The 18,553-nt window shown below is 34.0% G+C and overlaps 3 protein-coding genes across 3 annotated transcripts; 1 reads left to right on the top strand and 2 right to left on the bottom strand.

Annotated features, from left to right (window-relative positions):
* The first annotated feature begins 3,900 nt into the window (after window positions 1–3,900).
* Window positions 3,901–8,165, top strand: LOC125212616. The gene is made up of 9 exons (XM_048112865.1): window positions 3,901–4,023; window positions 4,866–5,198; window positions 5,444–5,477; window positions 5,756–5,980; window positions 6,416–6,505; window positions 7,268–7,333; window positions 7,432–7,523; window positions 7,609–7,656; window positions 7,821–8,165. Exons 2-9 carry the CDS (start codon window positions 4,867–4,869, stop codon window positions 7,936–7,938), a joined length of 1,005 nt encoding a protein of 334 aa, XP_047968822.1. The 5' UTR covers window positions 3,901–4,023; window position 4,866; the 3' UTR covers window positions 7,939–8,165.
* Window positions 8,166–8,167: 2 nt separating this feature from the next.
* LOC125212707 (glutaredoxin-like) lies at window positions 8,168–9,713 on the bottom strand. The gene is made up of 4 exons (XM_048112980.1): window positions 9,556–9,713; window positions 9,323–9,411; window positions 8,521–8,619; window positions 8,168–8,428 (listed from the first exon to the last, which is right to left on the bottom strand). The coding sequence occupies exons 1-4, from the start codon at window positions 9,609–9,611 to the stop codon at window positions 8,325–8,327; spliced, it is 348 nt and encodes a 115-aa protein (XP_047968937.1). The 5' UTR covers window positions 9,612–9,713; the 3' UTR covers window positions 8,168–8,324.
* A 2,796-nt stretch (window positions 9,714–12,509) lies between these two features.
* LOC125199570 (isocitrate dehydrogenase [NADP]-like) lies at window positions 12,510–16,749 on the bottom strand. The gene is made up of 15 exons (XM_048097575.1): window positions 16,434–16,749; window positions 16,307–16,350; window positions 16,098–16,207; window positions 15,363–15,400; window positions 15,204–15,281; window positions 15,015–15,068; window positions 14,835–14,936; window positions 14,671–14,759; window positions 14,455–14,558; window positions 14,283–14,351; window positions 14,076–14,191; window positions 13,688–13,722; window positions 13,469–13,611; window positions 13,157–13,279; window positions 12,510–12,767 (listed from the first exon to the last, which is right to left on the bottom strand). The coding sequence occupies exons 1-15, from the start codon at window positions 16,675–16,677 to the stop codon at window positions 12,674–12,676; spliced, it is 1,443 nt and encodes a 480-aa protein (XP_047953532.1). The 5' UTR covers window positions 16,678–16,749; the 3' UTR covers window positions 12,510–12,673.
* Between the last annotated feature and the right edge of the window lie 1,804 nt (window positions 16,750–18,553).

The raw sequence follows: 18,553 nt of genomic DNA, 5'->3' as shown, positions 1-18,553 counted from the left end.
AAAATGTTTTTGTTTTAAAAAATTCCACCATTCAACAATAACCCTCTCAAGAGGAGAACCCAAAAGCTTGATGGGATGGAGTAGCTGGTGATGTTGGCGAAGCAAGCAGCGAGGGGGGAGAGCCCGAGAGGGGTGGGGAGCCGATGAGGAAGAGGAAGATCAAGGAGAAGATTGGAAAATGTTGGACTTGACGACCACGTTGTGAGGTCTATGATCTGGTCGTAGTGGGACAGCCAGTTGACAATGGGGACACTGAGCTCGTTTTAATCTTTTTTAGTGTCTTGAATATTCTGTAAGTTTTATGTCTCACATATGTGACATGTGATAGAATCCTAAATAGAATTGGATTTTTAGTATAATACATATATTTGGTATAAGACACGTTTTCCCTAATTAACTATCAATTAATTATCGTATTAATTGGAATGAAAAGGGACGGTCAATTAGCTACAATATGCTCTCTAAATTATTAGTTGATCACTAATATATACAATACATTTCCTTTTCTATAGTAATTCCAATATGGAAAAGGGTGTATATATGTAGTTGTTCAAATTAGAGCACATATATATAAATGGCAATGATTACAATTAATATTATAACCAATTAGTAATACGATTGATTTAGGAATTATATTCCTATAATTATGGTCAATATATTACAATATTAATGTAAAAGAATCGTCCATATTATTACTTGGCCTCTTTGATGGAAAGGGCTTTTAGGGTTTGATAATTAGGGTTTGTCCTCTCTCTGCCTATAAATACAAGTGTGGTGATCCCATCAAATCACACACATTACAGAGAACACATAAACGAGGGAAAGAGAGAGAAACAAATCCTTGGAGTTGAAGCTGCGCCACTACACCGGAAAAGGTTCAAGGAAATCGTCTCCTCCTTCCTCAATCGCTTCCGCTATGGATCGCCAAGGTATATTTCGATCCTATTATGTTTATGGTTTGCGTGAAATACATGTTGTTCGAAGATCTTGCTTTATTTATATTCAATTATGTATTCTTGAATATATGATGATAAATAATGTCTAACATATTCTTTTCTGTTGATGAGGTAATTTTCAGAAAAAAATAATGTTAATTACGTAGTCGATTACGTTATTTGATGCTACTAAATTTTTTATAATTTTTTTTTTCAGTTATTCATCGTTGTACTAGAATATATAAATATTCACAATCACAAAATATATAAATAAAAATATTTAAAAAAATTTATAATCCATATATAATGTTGAGTGTAGAAATGATGCATATTGTTGCAAGTGTTAGAGCATCTCCAACAAGGAGATATAAATGAAAGAAGTATATTATTTATTTACCTTCTCAAAATGAAATATTACCTTTTCAAAAAATAACACACTCCAAAGGAAAAGGTATATAGGAAGGTAAATCATTTTTTTTAAAATAAAATAATAGTACAAAATGCATTAAAAAACATAAAGTGTAATACATTCCTCCTTGGAGAATGATTTTTTATGAAAAGAATGTATAAAATGGTAATTATGAAATTTTACCTCTCCATCAAAAAATACCTCTTCAAAATTAAAAAATGTATAATACCTTCTCAAAGACTTCTTCTCTTGGAGAATGATTTTTCATGAAAAAGGGTAAATATGGTAGTTTCATGACTTTACATCTCCCATCAGATGCTATTACGTGATGAAAGTAGAAAATATGTATGAGACGGACATGATCATGCAAATAAGTGCGAAGATACTGATCTATGTTGTGAATGGTACTATCTTATTTATATAACAATGACACTGTTTTTATATAAAGAAATAAGTAATGTTTTTTATTTACTAAAAACACATCCCTCATTTGTTCAATTTTGTGTCGATCAAATGTTATTTGTTTTATTTGTGGAGAGGGAATTTTTTATTATTATTATTATTACATAGAAATGACTTGTTGTATGAGGTTCGAGGAAGATGTCCTTGTAATAAGCAACCGCATAATAACCACGATTTGCAACAAAACAAATTAATCGAATATATACAAACCAGCCACCACCTGCCCTATATTCTATTGATGTGTCATGTACTGTATGTGCGTGTCGATTGCGTAATATTCTGATGAGATGGAAACTTATAAACGATAATTTTATTTATTGTTATTAACTTAAACCAATTTTTCATTCAGTACTAATCCACAATGAGAAGGATAGATAGCAACCACAACGTTTTGAATCTTGACCACATGTTTAACATGATTGAAACAGTATGACTCGAAAGTCCTTCTACGATTATACTCCATCTGTTACTAAGTGCTATTTTCATTTCACGGATATTAAGAAATACTTTCTTCTTCCCAAGATAAGTGACTCATATTTTTTTTAGGACGTCTCAAGATAATTGACTCATTTCTCTTACTTTTTCTCTCTACTTTATTAACTCTATTATTTTATTCACTTTCCACTTTACTAACAAAACTTCATTTCCTTAAATCTCGTGCCGAAATCTCATTTCCTTAAATCTCGTACCGAAAAGTTTGTGGTCACTTATCATGGGATGGAGAATATAAAGGAAGGTGACTAAAAAAATTTAATGAAATATAAATCTCATTTTTATGTACTAAATAATAAAATATGACTGAAATAAATTAATGAAATAGAAAATTTATTTATTATTTATGACAAAAGTGAAATGAATTATTAATAAACAAGGAATTAAAATGATAAAATTGAACGCTAAATAAAATTTGTACTATAAATTAATTTTTAAATTTGTACTATAGTGGAGTACTATTAATATAGATGTTGGAGCACGAACTTAGAGCATCTGCAGTGGCGGATTTCCCGATGGACGTCCGACCGGCGTGCCGGATGTCCGCTCGGGACGTCCGCCATTAGGCGACGAAGGGGCGGACGCGGACGAGCACTGCGAACACCGGAGTTCCGCGGCATTCCCGGGACGTCCGTCGTTGCGGTGTCCCGACGGATGTCCCGATTTTTTGATTTTTTTTAAACTCTATATATACGACTCGTTGCAAACTCTATATATACGAATTTTTTAAAAACACTAACGCATGTATTATCTTCGAAAATGAAGACCTAAAACAAAAACATATCATACAGCAAGACCCCGTTCGGCTAGCGGCAAACTATAGTGATTAAAGGCATAAGTACTTTCTTTGAATCGTTTTTTGGTTTGGGATGATTTAATTTTTTTTTGGTGAATTATGTACTTTTTTAAAATTTAAATATGTATGTTTTTTTTAAAAAATAAAAATATTGCATTTTACACGTATTCGTGTCGAAATTTTAATTCCGTAAATTGCATATTTGTGAATTTGTGAATTTTTATTATTGTAGATGTCCGTCGGGGATGTCCGTCATTGTGCAGTGAGATGTCCTTATGACTTGGCAGTGCAGTGGAAGGTCCTTATGACGTGGCAGGATGTGCTTTTGGGAAGTTCGTCGGGATGTCTACCGGGGGTAGTGATAAAATGCAAACTTATATATGGTACAAACTCAAAACTTCTCAACACAGCTTCAACACTGTTTCAATAAATATTAATACAGCGTAAAATTTTAAGATTTTTATGTCAACACAGTATCAACACATTATCAATACAACATAAATCATTGACTACCGTTGAAATTATGTTGACATTTTCCTATTGATGTTTTTTTGTGATCTGTTGATATTTTTCAATGATCTATATTATAATTTTGAGTTTGTATAATATTTAAAGTTTTCATTTAATTACTGTCCCGTCTGTCGGGACATCCATCCCACTGTAGATGCTCTTACAAGTTTAATGTAAATATAGGTTTCCAGATTTGATATAATGATAGGCTTCCAAAATAAATAAAATATAATACTCCAATTTCCATAAAATTAAATATAGGGTCCATTCATTTAAAGCTGCGAGCTGTTCTATTTCAATTTTCCAACACGTTTTTTTAATACTACAAAAAGGCTGAACTCAAATTTAACTTCTTTCATTCTAATCATTCTCGATTCCTTCTCAAATTCACATTTCCCACGGAATATTCCGATTTTTTGGTACAATTTCATTCCCTGTTTGATCCGATCCTAATTCAGTTTGTTTTTCTGTGGCGTGATTATTTGCTTCAATGCACTAAGTTGTTCATGCTCTGCAGTTTAGCTGCTTACTTGATTTGCGATTTGCGATTTGCGATTTGCGAAAGCATATGATGCAGTTCATGCCCCCCAGATGCTTGCGAATATGCATCAATTGCTGTTTGATTTTATTTTTGTTGTGTGAATATACGTTGTTGAGTACTATTGCATGAATATGTTTTTGTTTCTGTTGAACTAATCTGAATACAGTTTTGCAGTTTAAAATATTAATCACAGGTGCTGAAAAAGCTGTTGATCATTGAAATTTACTACTAAGAAAATTGTGAAGTTGTTTTATTTTACTTATAGTAAGTTTGTTTCCAACACTGTTTGATATATTACACTGAATGGATGCTTAGAGTTAGAGGGTGAAGTGATGAGCAGGAGTTTGATGCTTCAGCTGGTGGCTTTGTAGAGATAGATACAAGAAGGCGCGGATCATCTGAAATAATTATGTGATGTTGTTGAGTGAATTGGGTAGTAGCTTCAAGGGTCGCTTATGATAAGAAAATTCTATGCCTATTTCTTTCATTTGATCAATAGATGCTCATAAGTGGATCATGATAGTCATTTTAATGTGATATGTGCCTGCTTTTGTATATGTTTAGGTTGTAACTAAAAATGTGTGTAAACAAGTTTTTGTGTAAAAGAACTTTTTTTCCTTAAGTGTGTTATTTGGAAAGCCTATACTGGTCTTTGATCTCATGCTAATTTTCTTTAGTTGTTTGAAGTGATTTAATTAACACGTTCAGTATCTTCAACAGGATGAAGCTGCTCGTCAATGATGATCCTACTACCTTGAGCTATTGGTTGAACTGGAGAGTTTTTCTATGTGCAGTATGGGTCTTGACACCTATGGTTGTCGCAGCATTTCTGATATGGAAATATGAACATTTAGGAAATTCCGAATCGGATGCAGGGGGCGACCAGCATGAGAGCTCGCACATACGCTCTGAAAAATCATGGAAACCTTGTCTAAAAGGAATTCATCCTATTTCCCTTATGTGCTTTCGGATAATTGCTTTTGGTCTGCTTTTGGCAGCTGTGTCTTTTGATCTTGCTTTACATGGAGCTGAACTTTTTCACTACTATACTCAGTGAGTCCTTCTACCTTTGGTCATTGTATTCTGAACTGAATCATGTTTTAAGGCACCTGAAAATTCATAGGCAACTTATATTTTAGCATGCATAGTTATTATGAGTTTGAGGGGGGAAATGAAGAATAATAATTCAATCTGAAGATTTTCGTTGGTTTCTTTCAAGTTTCAACTGACTCCTGGAAATGTTTCTGATTATCTTTACAAGCTTCTCATTTCTTACTCTTATCACGTGTTTTTTGCAGGTGGACGTTTACTTTAGTCACCATCTATTTTGGGGTATGTTTTATGATTTCTATTCTGACAGATTGCATATGAGATGAGCCCATAGTAATGTTCATAATACTTTGTTTGGGCTTTTGAAACTCACCTTTACTTCTAGAGTCACTGAGACACTGACCCTTCTTTAGCCATCAATTCTCCTCATGTCTATGCTGTCTATTTCTTATGTTGTTTGAGCTTTTGAAACTCGCCTAACCTTCTAAAGTCACTGAGACACTGACCCTTCTTTAGCCATCGATTCTCCTCATGTCTTATGTTGTCTATTTCTTATGCAGCTTGGATCGTTGCTTTCAATACGTGGATGTTTTTACAGTCCCAAAACAGATAGCAACAGTAAGTGCTATTTAACTGAGGATACGGAGCAAGGTTTACATGTGCCCTTAGCACATGGAGTGAATGGAAATGGAATGAGGTTTCGGAAGAAGTTGGACAATCGTGGGATACTCCATGCTCTAATAACTTCCGACTTGTGGGATGATCTGTATCAAGTTTTATTCCAGGTATATTTAGTTGTTTTTTATCAAGGAGACAGCTGCTTAATTTTGTTCTTGAAAGTAGACCAGCAATAAAATGAATTCATCATTTGGAAAAATCATTTCAGGAATCTTCCCATTTTTAGGTTTTAGTTTATTATAAAATGTTTTTACTCATGGTGCTGCATGAGATCCTAATTTAATGTGCAAATGAAATCCATGATTTGATGTCGAATAACAATTTATGGGACTAGCTACTAAGAGGATTTCTTAAAAATAGGTTTCCAATCCATCATTTGCATTTCTAATGACAATATTTATGCCTTGATCAGTTCGCTGCTCCAAAATAAACTGTGTTGACCACATTGGATTGTTAGCTCATGGAGACTGTCAAGAACTTTTCAGCTTAAATCAATTATGAGTTCTCACTTTCTAATGGTAATCATGTTTTTGCTTGAGCAGATGACAGCAGGGGCAGTAACTCTCACTGATATTGTTTACTGGCTTGTGATTTTCCCATTCATGGCGCTGAGAGATTATGAGATGAGTTTTGTAAGTGCTTATCTACTCATGAATCCCTTGGTCTTCTGCTTCTGAGCATCATCTTACATTCTTACTGATTACACCTTAAAGAATGTAGTAATTGCATTTTTCTTCTAGAAAGAATACTGCTATTTGAAATACAATCCCTTGTGCAGTTGTCTCCTTGTGTGAATCAACATAATTCATAGAAAAAAAACATGTATTCATGAAAGAATACTGCTATTTGAATTAGAATGGTTATCAGACTTCTTGTTTAATTTAAAATATTCTACCAAAATCTCTTTATTTTGTCTGTTGCATCATTCTTTCCATGGTAATCTCATGATTGCTTGTATTTGCTGCAAATGATGGACTTGTGAGCATAGTTTTTTTGGGGTACTGATATAGTAAGGTTATATTTGACTGGAGACATTTAAATCTGTTGGAAATCACAGTATCGTCATCTGTTTCACCTTTTGTCACTTCTCACACTTTGACACTTGTTATAAAGTTCTTCACATTATTCTTTTTGCATTGTTCCTCACAGTAAATTTTCCTTTTTCTGCAGCACCTAGAATTCTGTAATAGTAATAACCTCTGTGAGACTTCCTCTATGGCTTAGAGTGTGTTAATTTATTGTACTGAATAATTCTTGCATAGAAAATTTACAATAAATTTATGCGTTTTGGTATTTCACGATTTGAAATGCCCGCTTCATGCATGTGTATTTACTTCTCTAGTTTTCGGTTTTACATCTTCAATCTAAAACTATGTCTTCTTATTTTGGGTTAGTTGACAGTTGTGACACACTCGCTAAATGCTATCTTGCTCCTTGGGGATACAGCTGTTTGTAGTCTGGTGAGCTGCGGGATATGGATATCATATATGTTTGTTAATAAAAGAATCATGCTTTAGTATTATCTGGATTAAGCATATTCTTGAAAGTTTGTTCTCAGGAATTCCCATGGTTCCGGATTTCTTACTTCATTTTGTTGACGGGTATTTATGTCATATTTGAGTGGATTGTCCATGCCTGCGTCTCAATTTGGTAATTACAGTTCGTATATTTAGTTTTATTTGTAGTGAAACAAATCTTACTGATGATGTTTCTGGTGATTGTTTTTCTGTGTCAGGTGGCCGTATCCTTTTCTTGATCTATCAGTAGACCTCGCTCCAGTGTGGTGAGTTCGATCACTTATTAAGTTATTATGTCAATTTTTATTATAATGGAATTTAGAATACTTTGTGTTTAACTTCCTGCCTTTACATTCTTGATCTCAATAGTCATGTGTGTATCTGAGCAGCTTTTGTTCTACGTCCTTCTCGTCCAATTTTTATCATGCAGGTACCTGGTGGTAGCCTTGATGCATGTTCCCTGCTATGCCATCTTCCTCATGTTTGTGAAAGTGAAACATTGGTTACTATCCCGATGGTTCCCTCATTCATATCAGTATAGCCCGTAAAATTTTGTAAGATCAAACGTGTTTTGTAATGGAAGAAAGTTCATCAAGAATTGGCCCTGGATTAATCGTGTGGAAGATCGAACGTGTCTTGTGATGTGTGCACAGCTACCGAATATAGAAGGTATGTTATTTCGACCGAGTTTGGAGGGTTTAAGGAACTGCTGTCGGATGCTAGAAATTTATGATTCTTTTACCTCATTCATACATAAAAATAAGTGAAAAGGGGACATGCTTGCACCTTTTTTATTATTGATCAAATCAAATCTTGAGTTCACATAACATGTGCAAGTACGGCACAGTCATAATTCTTAATTAAGTACAAGTAACATAAGATTATGAGCTGTAGAGTATGATAACATTTGCAAGTAAGGAGCATAATTGGTAGTCTAGATAGAAGCTTTGGCACCTCCTGAGGTATCAGCTTTGGCAACTGCTCCAGCTTCAGTCAGCAACGGAACGAGCTTTCCAGCACCATGCAACGCAGTGGTTGCTGCAAAATACAAGTAGATGGGCGTGAAACAGAATTCACCAAATTGGCAACACACAAAAATGGCAAGGTAAGGTAAGGTAAGTGTTGAATACCATCACAGCCGCCTATGTGTTTGCCACCAATGAACACATTCGGGACGGAGCGCTGCCCGGTCCATTCAGCCAGACCGGATTGCATTTCACTTCCATCATCTACATTCCGGGTGTCAGTAATGCAGTATACATTTGAAAGCGGAACGGAAACATGATTTGGAGCCAAATATAATAGACAAATCATTGAAATTGGAAACAAGAACAAGGTTATCGGTTAGAACTGATAACCGAGCCCAGCAGACTTCATAACCAGAACTGAGCTCATATCCTACACAATCGGTTATCGGTTATCGAACCTTGGTTTGGTTATTGGTTAAGATTTATCTTCTGGACCAGAATTAACAACAATCTTATAGTATGATTATTTTCTAAGAAGCTGTCAGAATGGTAGATATCAAAATAGAGTTCATATCATACAAATATATTTACTAATGTAAATAATTAGGTGCCTTAGGAGTTAGGATATTTAGGTACCTAAGGATAAAATTCTATTTTTTGAATTAAAATTAATTTTAATTCAAAAAATAGAAAGCAAAAGTAAGTAAAATAGTATTACTTCAAGTTAGATCACATAAAATATTTTTGAATGTATATTTTGGTATGCTGCAATATGAATCACTAAAATTAAATATTTTATGATAAATAGAGTATCATACATGGAAGACATATCACGATGGATCTCATTAAAATTAAGTCCCAATATAATCAGGAATTATCTTCTCGAATCTGGACCTAAAAACACTAATCGCCACATCTTTTTACTTTTTTCTAAAAAGATCAGGCGATTGAAGAAAGCACAGACCTTCAACATTGAGTTCAATGACCTTGAAGGAAGCTCCGAGCTCCGTCAGCAGTTTCTTCACCGTCGAGCAGTAAGAACAGTATGTTTTGCTGCCGCCACAAATCAACACAAAATATTCGTTACCATAAAAACATATCAATATAACCTCTCAATTCTGAGATGATCGAATAGACCTTGCTCAAAACACACACACACATATATATATATATATAGAGAGAGAGAGAGAGAGAGACCTAAAGATGACGACGGGGTTTGAATCAACGATTTCCTTGGCTTTGGGAAGTGCCATGTTTTTTTCTCTTGAAGGTGGAATAGAAATGGAAGAGTGGTAAAGTATGAGTATGAGCTATACTACCGTGGTGGAGCCGGAATTTATAAATATGTAATCCAATGGAGTAATTATTATTGTCGTGCCAATAAATGTATTGGGCCTATATTTTAAATAGGGCACATTCTCGGGGGAAAAATCTCATAAATTTGGAAATTATTAATAATTCTCTTTTAAGAATATTATGGTCAGTTTCATAATTTAAAAATCAACCGAAAAAATTATGAAGTTTGGTTTATTCAAAATGATCCAACAACAAAATATTGTGGTCAACTTATATCTAATATAACAGTCGTGATATCAGATGTAGATGTCACGATCAGTGAATTAAACGATGTCATTTAGTCATACCGAAAAGTGAATAGTTGTTTAAATCATAACATTTGGCTGGTTTCTGGCCAATCTCGTAACTTATAAAAGTACCGAATTAATCATATTTGTTTATTGTCCCTAATGTCAATAATTTATTACATTTGGGTGATCGGTTTTAAAAATAATTCCAAACAGATTTCGCCTTCATAATTTTTTGATGAGGTTGATTTTTGAAATTAAGCGACGACCTTAAATTTGATCAAATTTATTGCTCCGCCAATTTGCCTTTATAAATATCTCTCTTTTCTAATTAATGCGCACTTCATTGCATGGTCAAACACGTTCACAATTATTCGTGCCGTTTACTTAACGGTTTTGCCCAGATTAAATAATACGTCAACTATACTTAATAATCTTAATTTTGATTTATTTAGAATTTAAATTTATATTCTTTTGATTTATTTAGCCTGAACTTTTATTTGTTTTAGTTCATAACTTCAACTTTAAATTACTACAGTACTATTTTTTATATCTTTGATACAAAAACACCGACAACATTTTTTGAGTTACATTTTGGGCGTCAAACTTTTTTTCAAAGATTATAATTACAAATATTATCAAAATTGAGGCTGGAAAAGGTTGGAATTTCAAGTAATATACTATAAACTGAAAAAAAATTAGTAAATCAAAATTAAGATTATAAACTCAAAAATTCTGAAAGTGAAAGCTATGAACTATAATTAATTCTCAAGTAATTGAACCTATAGTTTTGTTGAAGTCAATGTTGTGTCCCACCAATTCACTTGATAATTGTTGAATATATATTCTGCTTGGAGTGATTTTTTGCGTTAATATGCTATGAAATTCAACTTGAATAACTACCTTAAGTACTCTATTAATTATATTTTGCAATTTTACATACTCTATATATTTTCAACTATGCGACAAGTCTAGAGTTTCCACTGTCTTTTCAACTTAGAGATTGTGAACAGTTGACAAGTCTAGAGTTTCCACTGTCTTTTCACTTCTAGTTGCAATATAATATGGTTGTCTAATCTCTAATCAAAATGTTGAAAGTTCAAATCATACTCGCTTGTTATCCTACTCATGTATAATATCCTTCTTCTAAGATTATTTTCGAAGCCAAGTTATAAGATGGCTTCTCTCCGATCAATATATGACCAGGATTATAAAATTATATTCTCCTTCATGTATATAATGAAACGCTATCAAATTTCTATATATAGCATTGGCATGCACCAATAATCCTACAAGAATTACTATTGACGTTAAAGCTATGAGGGCTCATACACCATCAAAACTACATAGTATCTTTAATCAGGTTTCGAAATTTCTTATTTTTTCATCTTTGATAAAATGATATACGGAGTACATCCCAATTATTTACATTGTTATCAAAATTATTTAGTATCTCTTTGATATCATGGAATTGATAATGTGAATTTGTAATTATATCTTTCATTTCAAATTCATTGTTTGTACCATTAAAAATTTGAATTTAGAATTGAAATTCAATTTTAAATCCTCTCAATTCTATGATTTAAATTCCATAATCAAAATAAATATTTGATAATTTAAATAGTTGAAAAATTGGGTACCAGTGAAACACATATTACACACACAACACAGTGCACGCGCACACACACTACACACATTGTGTGCGCACATAGACAACAACACATTGACAAACGCAATATAGCACACAACACACACTACAAACATTCTGTGCACACATAGATAACAAAACATTGCAGACTGCACAAACACACACAATATTGCACACAATATACACACACACTACACACATTGTGTGTGCACACTTCATGCAGGCCGCACAAAATACACACAATATTGCACACAACACACTATAAACATTGTGTGCATGCATAGACAACAACACCTTGCACGCACACTGCACAAAACACTCACAACATTGCACACAACACATACACACTCGCACTGTCGCACATTCAACTCAAACATATTATAAAATAACGTAGAGTTTTATAATTGATATAAATATCTAAACATAATATTCTACTAGTAGTATATATCAATGTCAAATTTTGGTTGATTTTATAATATGCCAAACAAAGAATTTGAAATAAAAAATTATTTAATTTTACCAAAAAAAAATTAGAATTAAATTAAAATACCACAACTTCAAATTCAAATCTATATAGTTTCAATTTCATATAATTCCAATTTGATGGTATCAAGCGAATTCTTAGTATTTGAAAGAATAATAGGAATAATCTCTCTCGTAAAATCAAATTTGAGAGAACGGGTCTTGATTGTGTGCTTAGCTATTGTGATGGTCCTGGATTCTGTGAGATAAGTATAGGTAGCCAATCAGTTTGATTTTATTTTCTTTTTAAAATTCGATGTGATCCAAACGAATCCAATTTGCAAAACTATGTTTCACCTTTTCTCCATAAAATGCTAAATAGGAATCACGTATCCCTAAAGAAAAAGAGAGAAATAATACCTCTGAAAAAAATAGTATCTAAAAGGACATGTTTTCAATGTAAAATAATTCCACTGATTCCATTCATATTTTGGTTGAAATTTAGAGATACTGCATATCACATGTCACATAACATTTACAACAAAATGAATTTTGACCCACAAATCAGTTAAGAAGCGAGTTATGCTATACCAAAATCCGCAGATTTGATGGATCAAGATGGCTACACAGTTACCTGGGGATGAAGCTTCGACTTGAGATTTTGTGCAACAGCATCTATAAATTCTTCAGTGCTCAAGTAAAACTCCCTCGATACCCTACATATGAAACACACTAATTAGATCATGCTCGCAAATGGACTGAGGTTGAGTCTATCAGGTAGTCGGAAGCAAGTAATTTAAACTAGCGAAGATCAGTCACCAAATCGTTTGACTGTCAACTGTTCAAGTTTTTTTTTATTATGAAAAAATGGTCATAAGATTTGCAAACCATCAAATTTTGCCAATGAGATTAGCAATGACGTAAACAACGGCTTTGGTCGAGTATAAAGATGGTCTTTAAGTGCTTCGAAACTTTATTGATGTAGTTTTTTTTAATAAAAAAACAAGTTATTGATCCATTTAAATTAATGTGGGAATACATTAGTTTGTGTAAGAAATCTGGTGCCAAATAATAAATTGCATATGATAGAGAATGCACGACTTACTTTGACCCATGGATTAGAAGAGCGAGATCTTTAGTCATCTTTCCAGATTCTACAGTCTCAATGCACGCTTCTTCTAGCTTGTGGGTGAACACTAGCAGCTTTTCATTTCCATCAAGCTTGGCTCTGATAGAGATGTCAGTATGTGTGATTATTTAACCAAAATTTAATACTTGTGTAAATGAAGAATCTAATCAGATCAACAAGGTTTAAAGGACACGGGTGCTAGTCTGAAGGAGAATGAGGATGTGAAGTTCAAAAGATTCGAAAAGAGGGATAACCCGAACAAAACTCGTAAACATAGAAAAACCTTACCTATGTTCTAATCCCCGTGTCCACGCAAATATAGAGGCAATACTGTTAGTGCTGGTTTCTTGTCCCTTCTGATGCAGCCTAAAATGACGGGTTACAGTCCCATGAGCAGCCTCTGCTTCTAATGTTTTTCCATCACCAGACAACTGCAAAGCTATGCAATTGTTAGCTAAAAAAGAGGTATTATGAGATGCTCGAAATTATTTCCCAAGAACAACTAACCAAAACGGAAGTCATGAGCCCGAGAGAACCAAATCCTGCATTAAGAAAGAAATATCAGCCAAACTTACAACAATGAACTAGTAGGCATGTTGCTCTTTAAGTACGATCTAAGCAAATCAAATTCTACATGTTTCTTACATCTTGTGATGGACATCCTGGAAACCACATAAGTTGCACCATCAAAACAAAGTATAAAAACTGAACCACAAATTTGATAGGATACTTTTGGAGTTGAGCAAAAATGCACAATGAGTTTGACATGCATGGCGAATGGGATACTAGGGGTACTTGGATTTTGTCATTGATAAACTCGGGATTTGTTTCCAAACTTCATTGGATAAAAGAGTAAGATTATCTGCTGTTAATTAAACTTTTGAAGATAAGTCACCTTGAGCGAGTAAATCACTTTGTACATCTCCATCATAGTTTTTACAAGCCCAGACATATCCACCCTCACTCTTCATCGCATAAGCCACCATGTCATCAATCAATCGATGCTCATACCTACATAAAGGTAAGCAACTTTCTGTAAGCATTTAAGAGAATAACATATAACAGCTTATGGAGCTACTACGTATCAGGGTATAGACATTACCATATTGAATGTTCTTCAAATTTTTTCTTCCAGTTCTCTTCGTATACCTCCTCAAATATATCCTTGAACCTGAAACAGTAAAAAAATGATGATAATGCTGTGAGGCATTCTATCCATGTCACAAATCGCATTAGACTATGAGATGGTTTAGAGGGGATGAATCATTTATTACCTGCCATCATACTTCTTCAGGATGGTATTCTTCGTGCTCAAGTAGAGAGGCCATCTTTTCCCAAATGCCATTGCCATGGATGATTCCGCAAATGCTCTAATAGACTGAATAAGTATTGCAATGATTTAGGAAAAAGGGTACGAATAAGAGCGAATAGGTACTAGAAGAAAAGGTAGAAATTCCATAGGAAGTAGTAACATTAGTAAATGGACAAACCTCATCGACATTGTACATGGCAAGGGCAACTCCTGGACTTTTAAAATCGTACACATCCAGTTCTACAGATTCATCCCCATTTTCGGGCTCTAAGACACAACCATGATAAATATTCATAAATGCTTTGGAATTATAGTCAATTTCATAAAGTATAATCAACTCACCAAAAACCATTTTAAGTTTCCCAGGTCCTTTTATAATTGTGTCAGTAGCACGATATTGATCACCAAAGGCATGCCTGCCAATACAAATGGGTTTCTTCCAGCCTGTAAAATAGGATTACAACAGCTGAAATATGTTTTGGATTCTCACTTTCATCAACAACTTAGAAGTGAAATGTTTACCAGGAACAATTCTGGGAATATTTTGGCACAAAATAGGCTCACGGAAAACAGTCCCTAGAAAGTGGATAAAAATATGACCAGTGAGCAAAACTATTAACTGCAGGAAAGCAACATGAAAAGCAAAAGAAAACCAGGGGTCCAGGACAAGAATTTTTTGACACAAAGAAACATAAGATGTGACAAACGTACCATTTAATATGTTTCTGATGGTGCCATTGGGGCTTCTCCACATACTTTTTAGCCCGTATTCCTTGACTCTGCCCTCATCTGAAAAGAGAGAGTAGCTATTTTTTAAGTTCTAACAACCGCAAAGCATTTTATATCACAAATTAAGTAGGGAAAACTAACCTGGAGTAATTGTAGCGCATTTTATAGCAACATTGTACCTGGAGAGGATGCACATGAATAAATAAGAATAGTTTTCATATCCCAGCAATATAATAGAACCGCTTTCTAGTTTCTATTGACAGTCCATCTGCTTTGCTATTCAAATTGTGGGGATCTCACTAGTGCACCCGTAATTGTATATAAACAGTGTTTTAGCTTCTAGACTTGAATCATTTAAACTGTTATGTTTCACTCAAGGTGACACTATTCCATATCTATCACTACTGAGTTATCTGAAACTAAAAGTTTCAAAAGGCAAAGGCAGTATTACAGTCACTGCACAGCCATGACTATGGTGCTAAGCAGTTTATGGTTACTGCATGCTCAAAACCCCAGAAAATCCAATTACTTATGCTCTTGGATGCCCAATCTGTCATCTAATTACTGAGCTGCAATACGACAAGCCTCTTGGAAGTTACAGCATGTCTACCATGTTAAATGTTTCCATTAGGAATTAGCATCACCTCTAAGTTCCATAAAAACCAGAGTGTAAACTGTTAATTATTAGATGCAAGGATCTCCAATATATAGTCCTACTTGGAAGCCACACTCAGCCAATTCAATTGCTACAGTATAAATTAGACAGACAATTATTAATTCACCATCACCATGCTGCATACTCCACAAACTCACATCCTAGAACATATTCAATCTCTTAGAAGATATTCCAAAACAAACACTACTAGGAAAACTTACTCAAGTGCAGCTTCTGCACTCTCAACTGTAACCTTATCATCAGTAGCATCACGATTCAATATCCCCAAATCGAAGTACTTTATATCCAATTCCAAGTGCGGAAATATCAACTACATTCACGAAAAAACGCTACAATCAACAAGAGGAACGCAACAGAACCACTATACAGAGAAATTGAACACATCACTAAATAATCTGTCTGCTCAAACCTTGTCTTTAATCATTGTCCATATCACTCGCGTCATCTCATCACCTAAATTCATCAAAGCATACAAAAAATTAGTGAAGCAACCAACTCGAAAACGTGACAGAAAAAAATTATGCATAAAAAATTACCGTCCATTTCGACAATAGGATTCTGTACTCGAACTTTATCGGCGGCGGCGGAGAAGCAGCGAACGGAGGCATTGGGGAAGCTGGAAGAGAGAGGACTGGCAGCGAGAAAATAGCGATTGATGAGCACTGGATTGTGGCGGATTGGTAATCTAGAATTCCTGATTGAGAGAGACGGCAGTGGAGCTATTGAAGCGGCAGCGATGGACATGGCGGTCGGCCGGAGAAGGTGGAGGAGGCGGAGCATTTAATTGACGCAGATCGGGTTAAATAATTCACTGTCTGGGTTTAGCTGCGGAGTTAACAAAAACCCCAATCGTGTCACGATATACATTTGATTTCTTTAATTACTAAATATAAGTACTCCCATAAATAAAAAATCGAAATAACCAGTAACGGAAAGTAAAAATAGGAAGAAGTAATTAGCCTTTTTACTTTCATTAATCTCTTAGGTCATATTTGGTTGATTAAAGTTAACAAGGAAAATAATTTCTGAAAAAAATAATCTCAGCAATATGATTCCTAATAACTTTATATTTTTTGTTTGAAAAATAGCAAGATTTTTAAATTTTATATTTGATTTAAATATCAAATTAAAAATATATTTATTATTTTTTTATTTATAAACAAAAATAATAATAATATAAAATTTTAAATAATTATTAATTATAAATGATACTCCCTTCGTCCGCCATTAGGTGTCCCGGTCACTTTTGCGCACTTGTTTTGTAAAAATGATAATAAATACTCCATCCGTCCCGCTTAAGATAGTTTGTCCCAACTAAGATGACACATTTCCTTTTTTGGTAACTTTCTCTTTTCAATTAATACACTCAACCACTTTTTTTCTCTCCTATTAAAATATTCATCTTTCTTTATCTCTCTACTTTAATACTTACACTCATCTTCTCTCTCTCCAATTAAACACTTTAATCAATAACTCCTAAAATCCCGTGCCGGCTAAGCAATGTGTCATCTTAGCTGGGACGGAGGGAGTAGTTAAAGTGGAGAAATTATAAAGTAAGAGAAAGAATAATGTTGAGAAGAGTCTTATCAACATTATTTTCTCTCTTACTTTAACATTTCTCCACTTTAACAATTTATTATCATTTTTATAAAACAAGTGCGCAAAAGTGACCGGGACTCCTAATGGCGGACGGATGGAGTAATAATTACATTATTATACTCCCTCCGTCCTCCATTAAGAGTCACACTTTTCCATTTCGGTCCGTCCCCAATTAAGAGTCACACTTCATTTTTACCATAAATAGTAAATAGGTCACACATTCCACTAACTCAATTCACTCACATTTTATTATAAAACCAATATAAAAAAATGAGTCTCACATTCCACTAACTTTTTCAACCAACTTTTCTTTACATTTCTTAAAATCCGTGTCCGGTCAAAGAATGACTCCTAATAGGGGACGGAGGGAGTAATTATTATTACGATGAATAGACTAATTTCTTGGACAGAATTTTGGCAACCAAGCATTGGTCTTACGATTTAATCTTAAAATAAAATCATTTGAAGGATTATACAGATTCAATACTAATGTGCGAAGATAATGATAAATTCAAGGCGCAAATGGAGCAATCATTTCTCTCTTAACTTAATTTTAAAACCCGAACACTGAATATAATCATTTCTTAATTTTAAAATGGAGTAATAATTTCTGAATGTTATGTTTATGTCATATGTGTAAAACCCTTAAACCCTAAACCTTCAACATCTCTCTAGAAACTCGCTGTTGCCAGTTTAGTAATGGCGCCGGTGGTGAGCAAAGCAAACCCCTTGCTCACAACAGGGTTTCCTTCACATTTCCGAATTAGCACACAAACCGGTTTGTGAATCTATATTACCTTTTGTTGTTTCGCCACTCTCTCATTCTACATATTTTTTGTTATTCTTAGGAAATACATTTATTTCTTTCTGGTGTCCCAGTTTCTGATGTGGTATCAATTGGCCAAGTACTAAATTTGATGTGCATAATATCAACTTATCTCTCAAGGCCACTTTACCTAAAACATCCACTTCTGTAAAACAAACACCAAAAGTCTGGACAGACAAATCTGTTGAAAGCTTATCATCTATTCTGATTCGAAGTGCTGCTGAGAGTGAT

This window comes from Salvia hispanica, chromosome 1 (assembly GCF_023119035.1).
Source record: "Salvia hispanica cultivar TCC Black 2014 chromosome 1, UniMelb_Shisp_WGS_1.0, whole genome shotgun sequence".
Taxonomy (NCBI): Eukaryota; Viridiplantae; Streptophyta; class Magnoliopsida; order Lamiales; family Lamiaceae; genus Salvia; species Salvia hispanica.
Note: the sequence above shows the minus strand (reverse complement) of the source record. Positions and strands in the feature narration are given on the sequence as shown.

Bases quoted from the DNA above. Each gene is read 5' to 3' on its own strand.
- LOC125212616 (XM_048112865.1), top strand. From the start codon at position 4,867: ATGAAGCTGCTCGTCAATGATGATCCTACTACCTTGAGCTATTGGTTG. The intron at 5,199-5,443 runs GTGAGTCCTTCT...TGTTTTTTGCAG, and splicing joins CTTTTTCACTACTATACTCA to GTGGACGTTTACTTTAGTCA. The intron at 7,524-7,608 runs GTAATTACAGTT...TTTCTGTGTCAG, and splicing joins CATGCCTGCGTCTCAATTTG to GTGGCCGTATCCTTTTCTTG.
- LOC125199570 (XM_048097575.1), bottom strand. From the start codon at position 16,677: ATGCTCCGCCTCCTCCACCTTCTCCGGCCGACCGCCATGTCCATCGCT. The intron at 14,559-14,670 runs GTTTGTCCATTT...ATACTTATTCAG, and splicing joins CCATGTACAATGTCGATGAG to TCTATTAGAGCATTTGCGGA. The intron at 13,612-13,687 runs GTTAGTTGTTCT...ATAGCTTTGCAG, and splicing joins GGCTCATGACTTCCGTTTTG to TTGTCTGGTGATGGAAAAAC.
- LOC125212707 (XM_048112980.1), bottom strand. From the start codon at position 9,611: ATGGCACTTCCCAAAGCCAAGGAAATCGTTGATTCAAACCCCGTCGTC. The intron at 9,412-9,555 runs GTCTCTCTCTCT...TTGTGGCGGCAG, and splicing joins AACCCCGTCGTCATCTTTAG to CAAAACATACTGTTCTTACT. The intron at 8,429-8,520 runs GTATTCAACACT...TGTATTTTGCAG, and splicing joins ACACATAGGCGGCTGTGATG to CAACCACTGCGTTGCATGGT.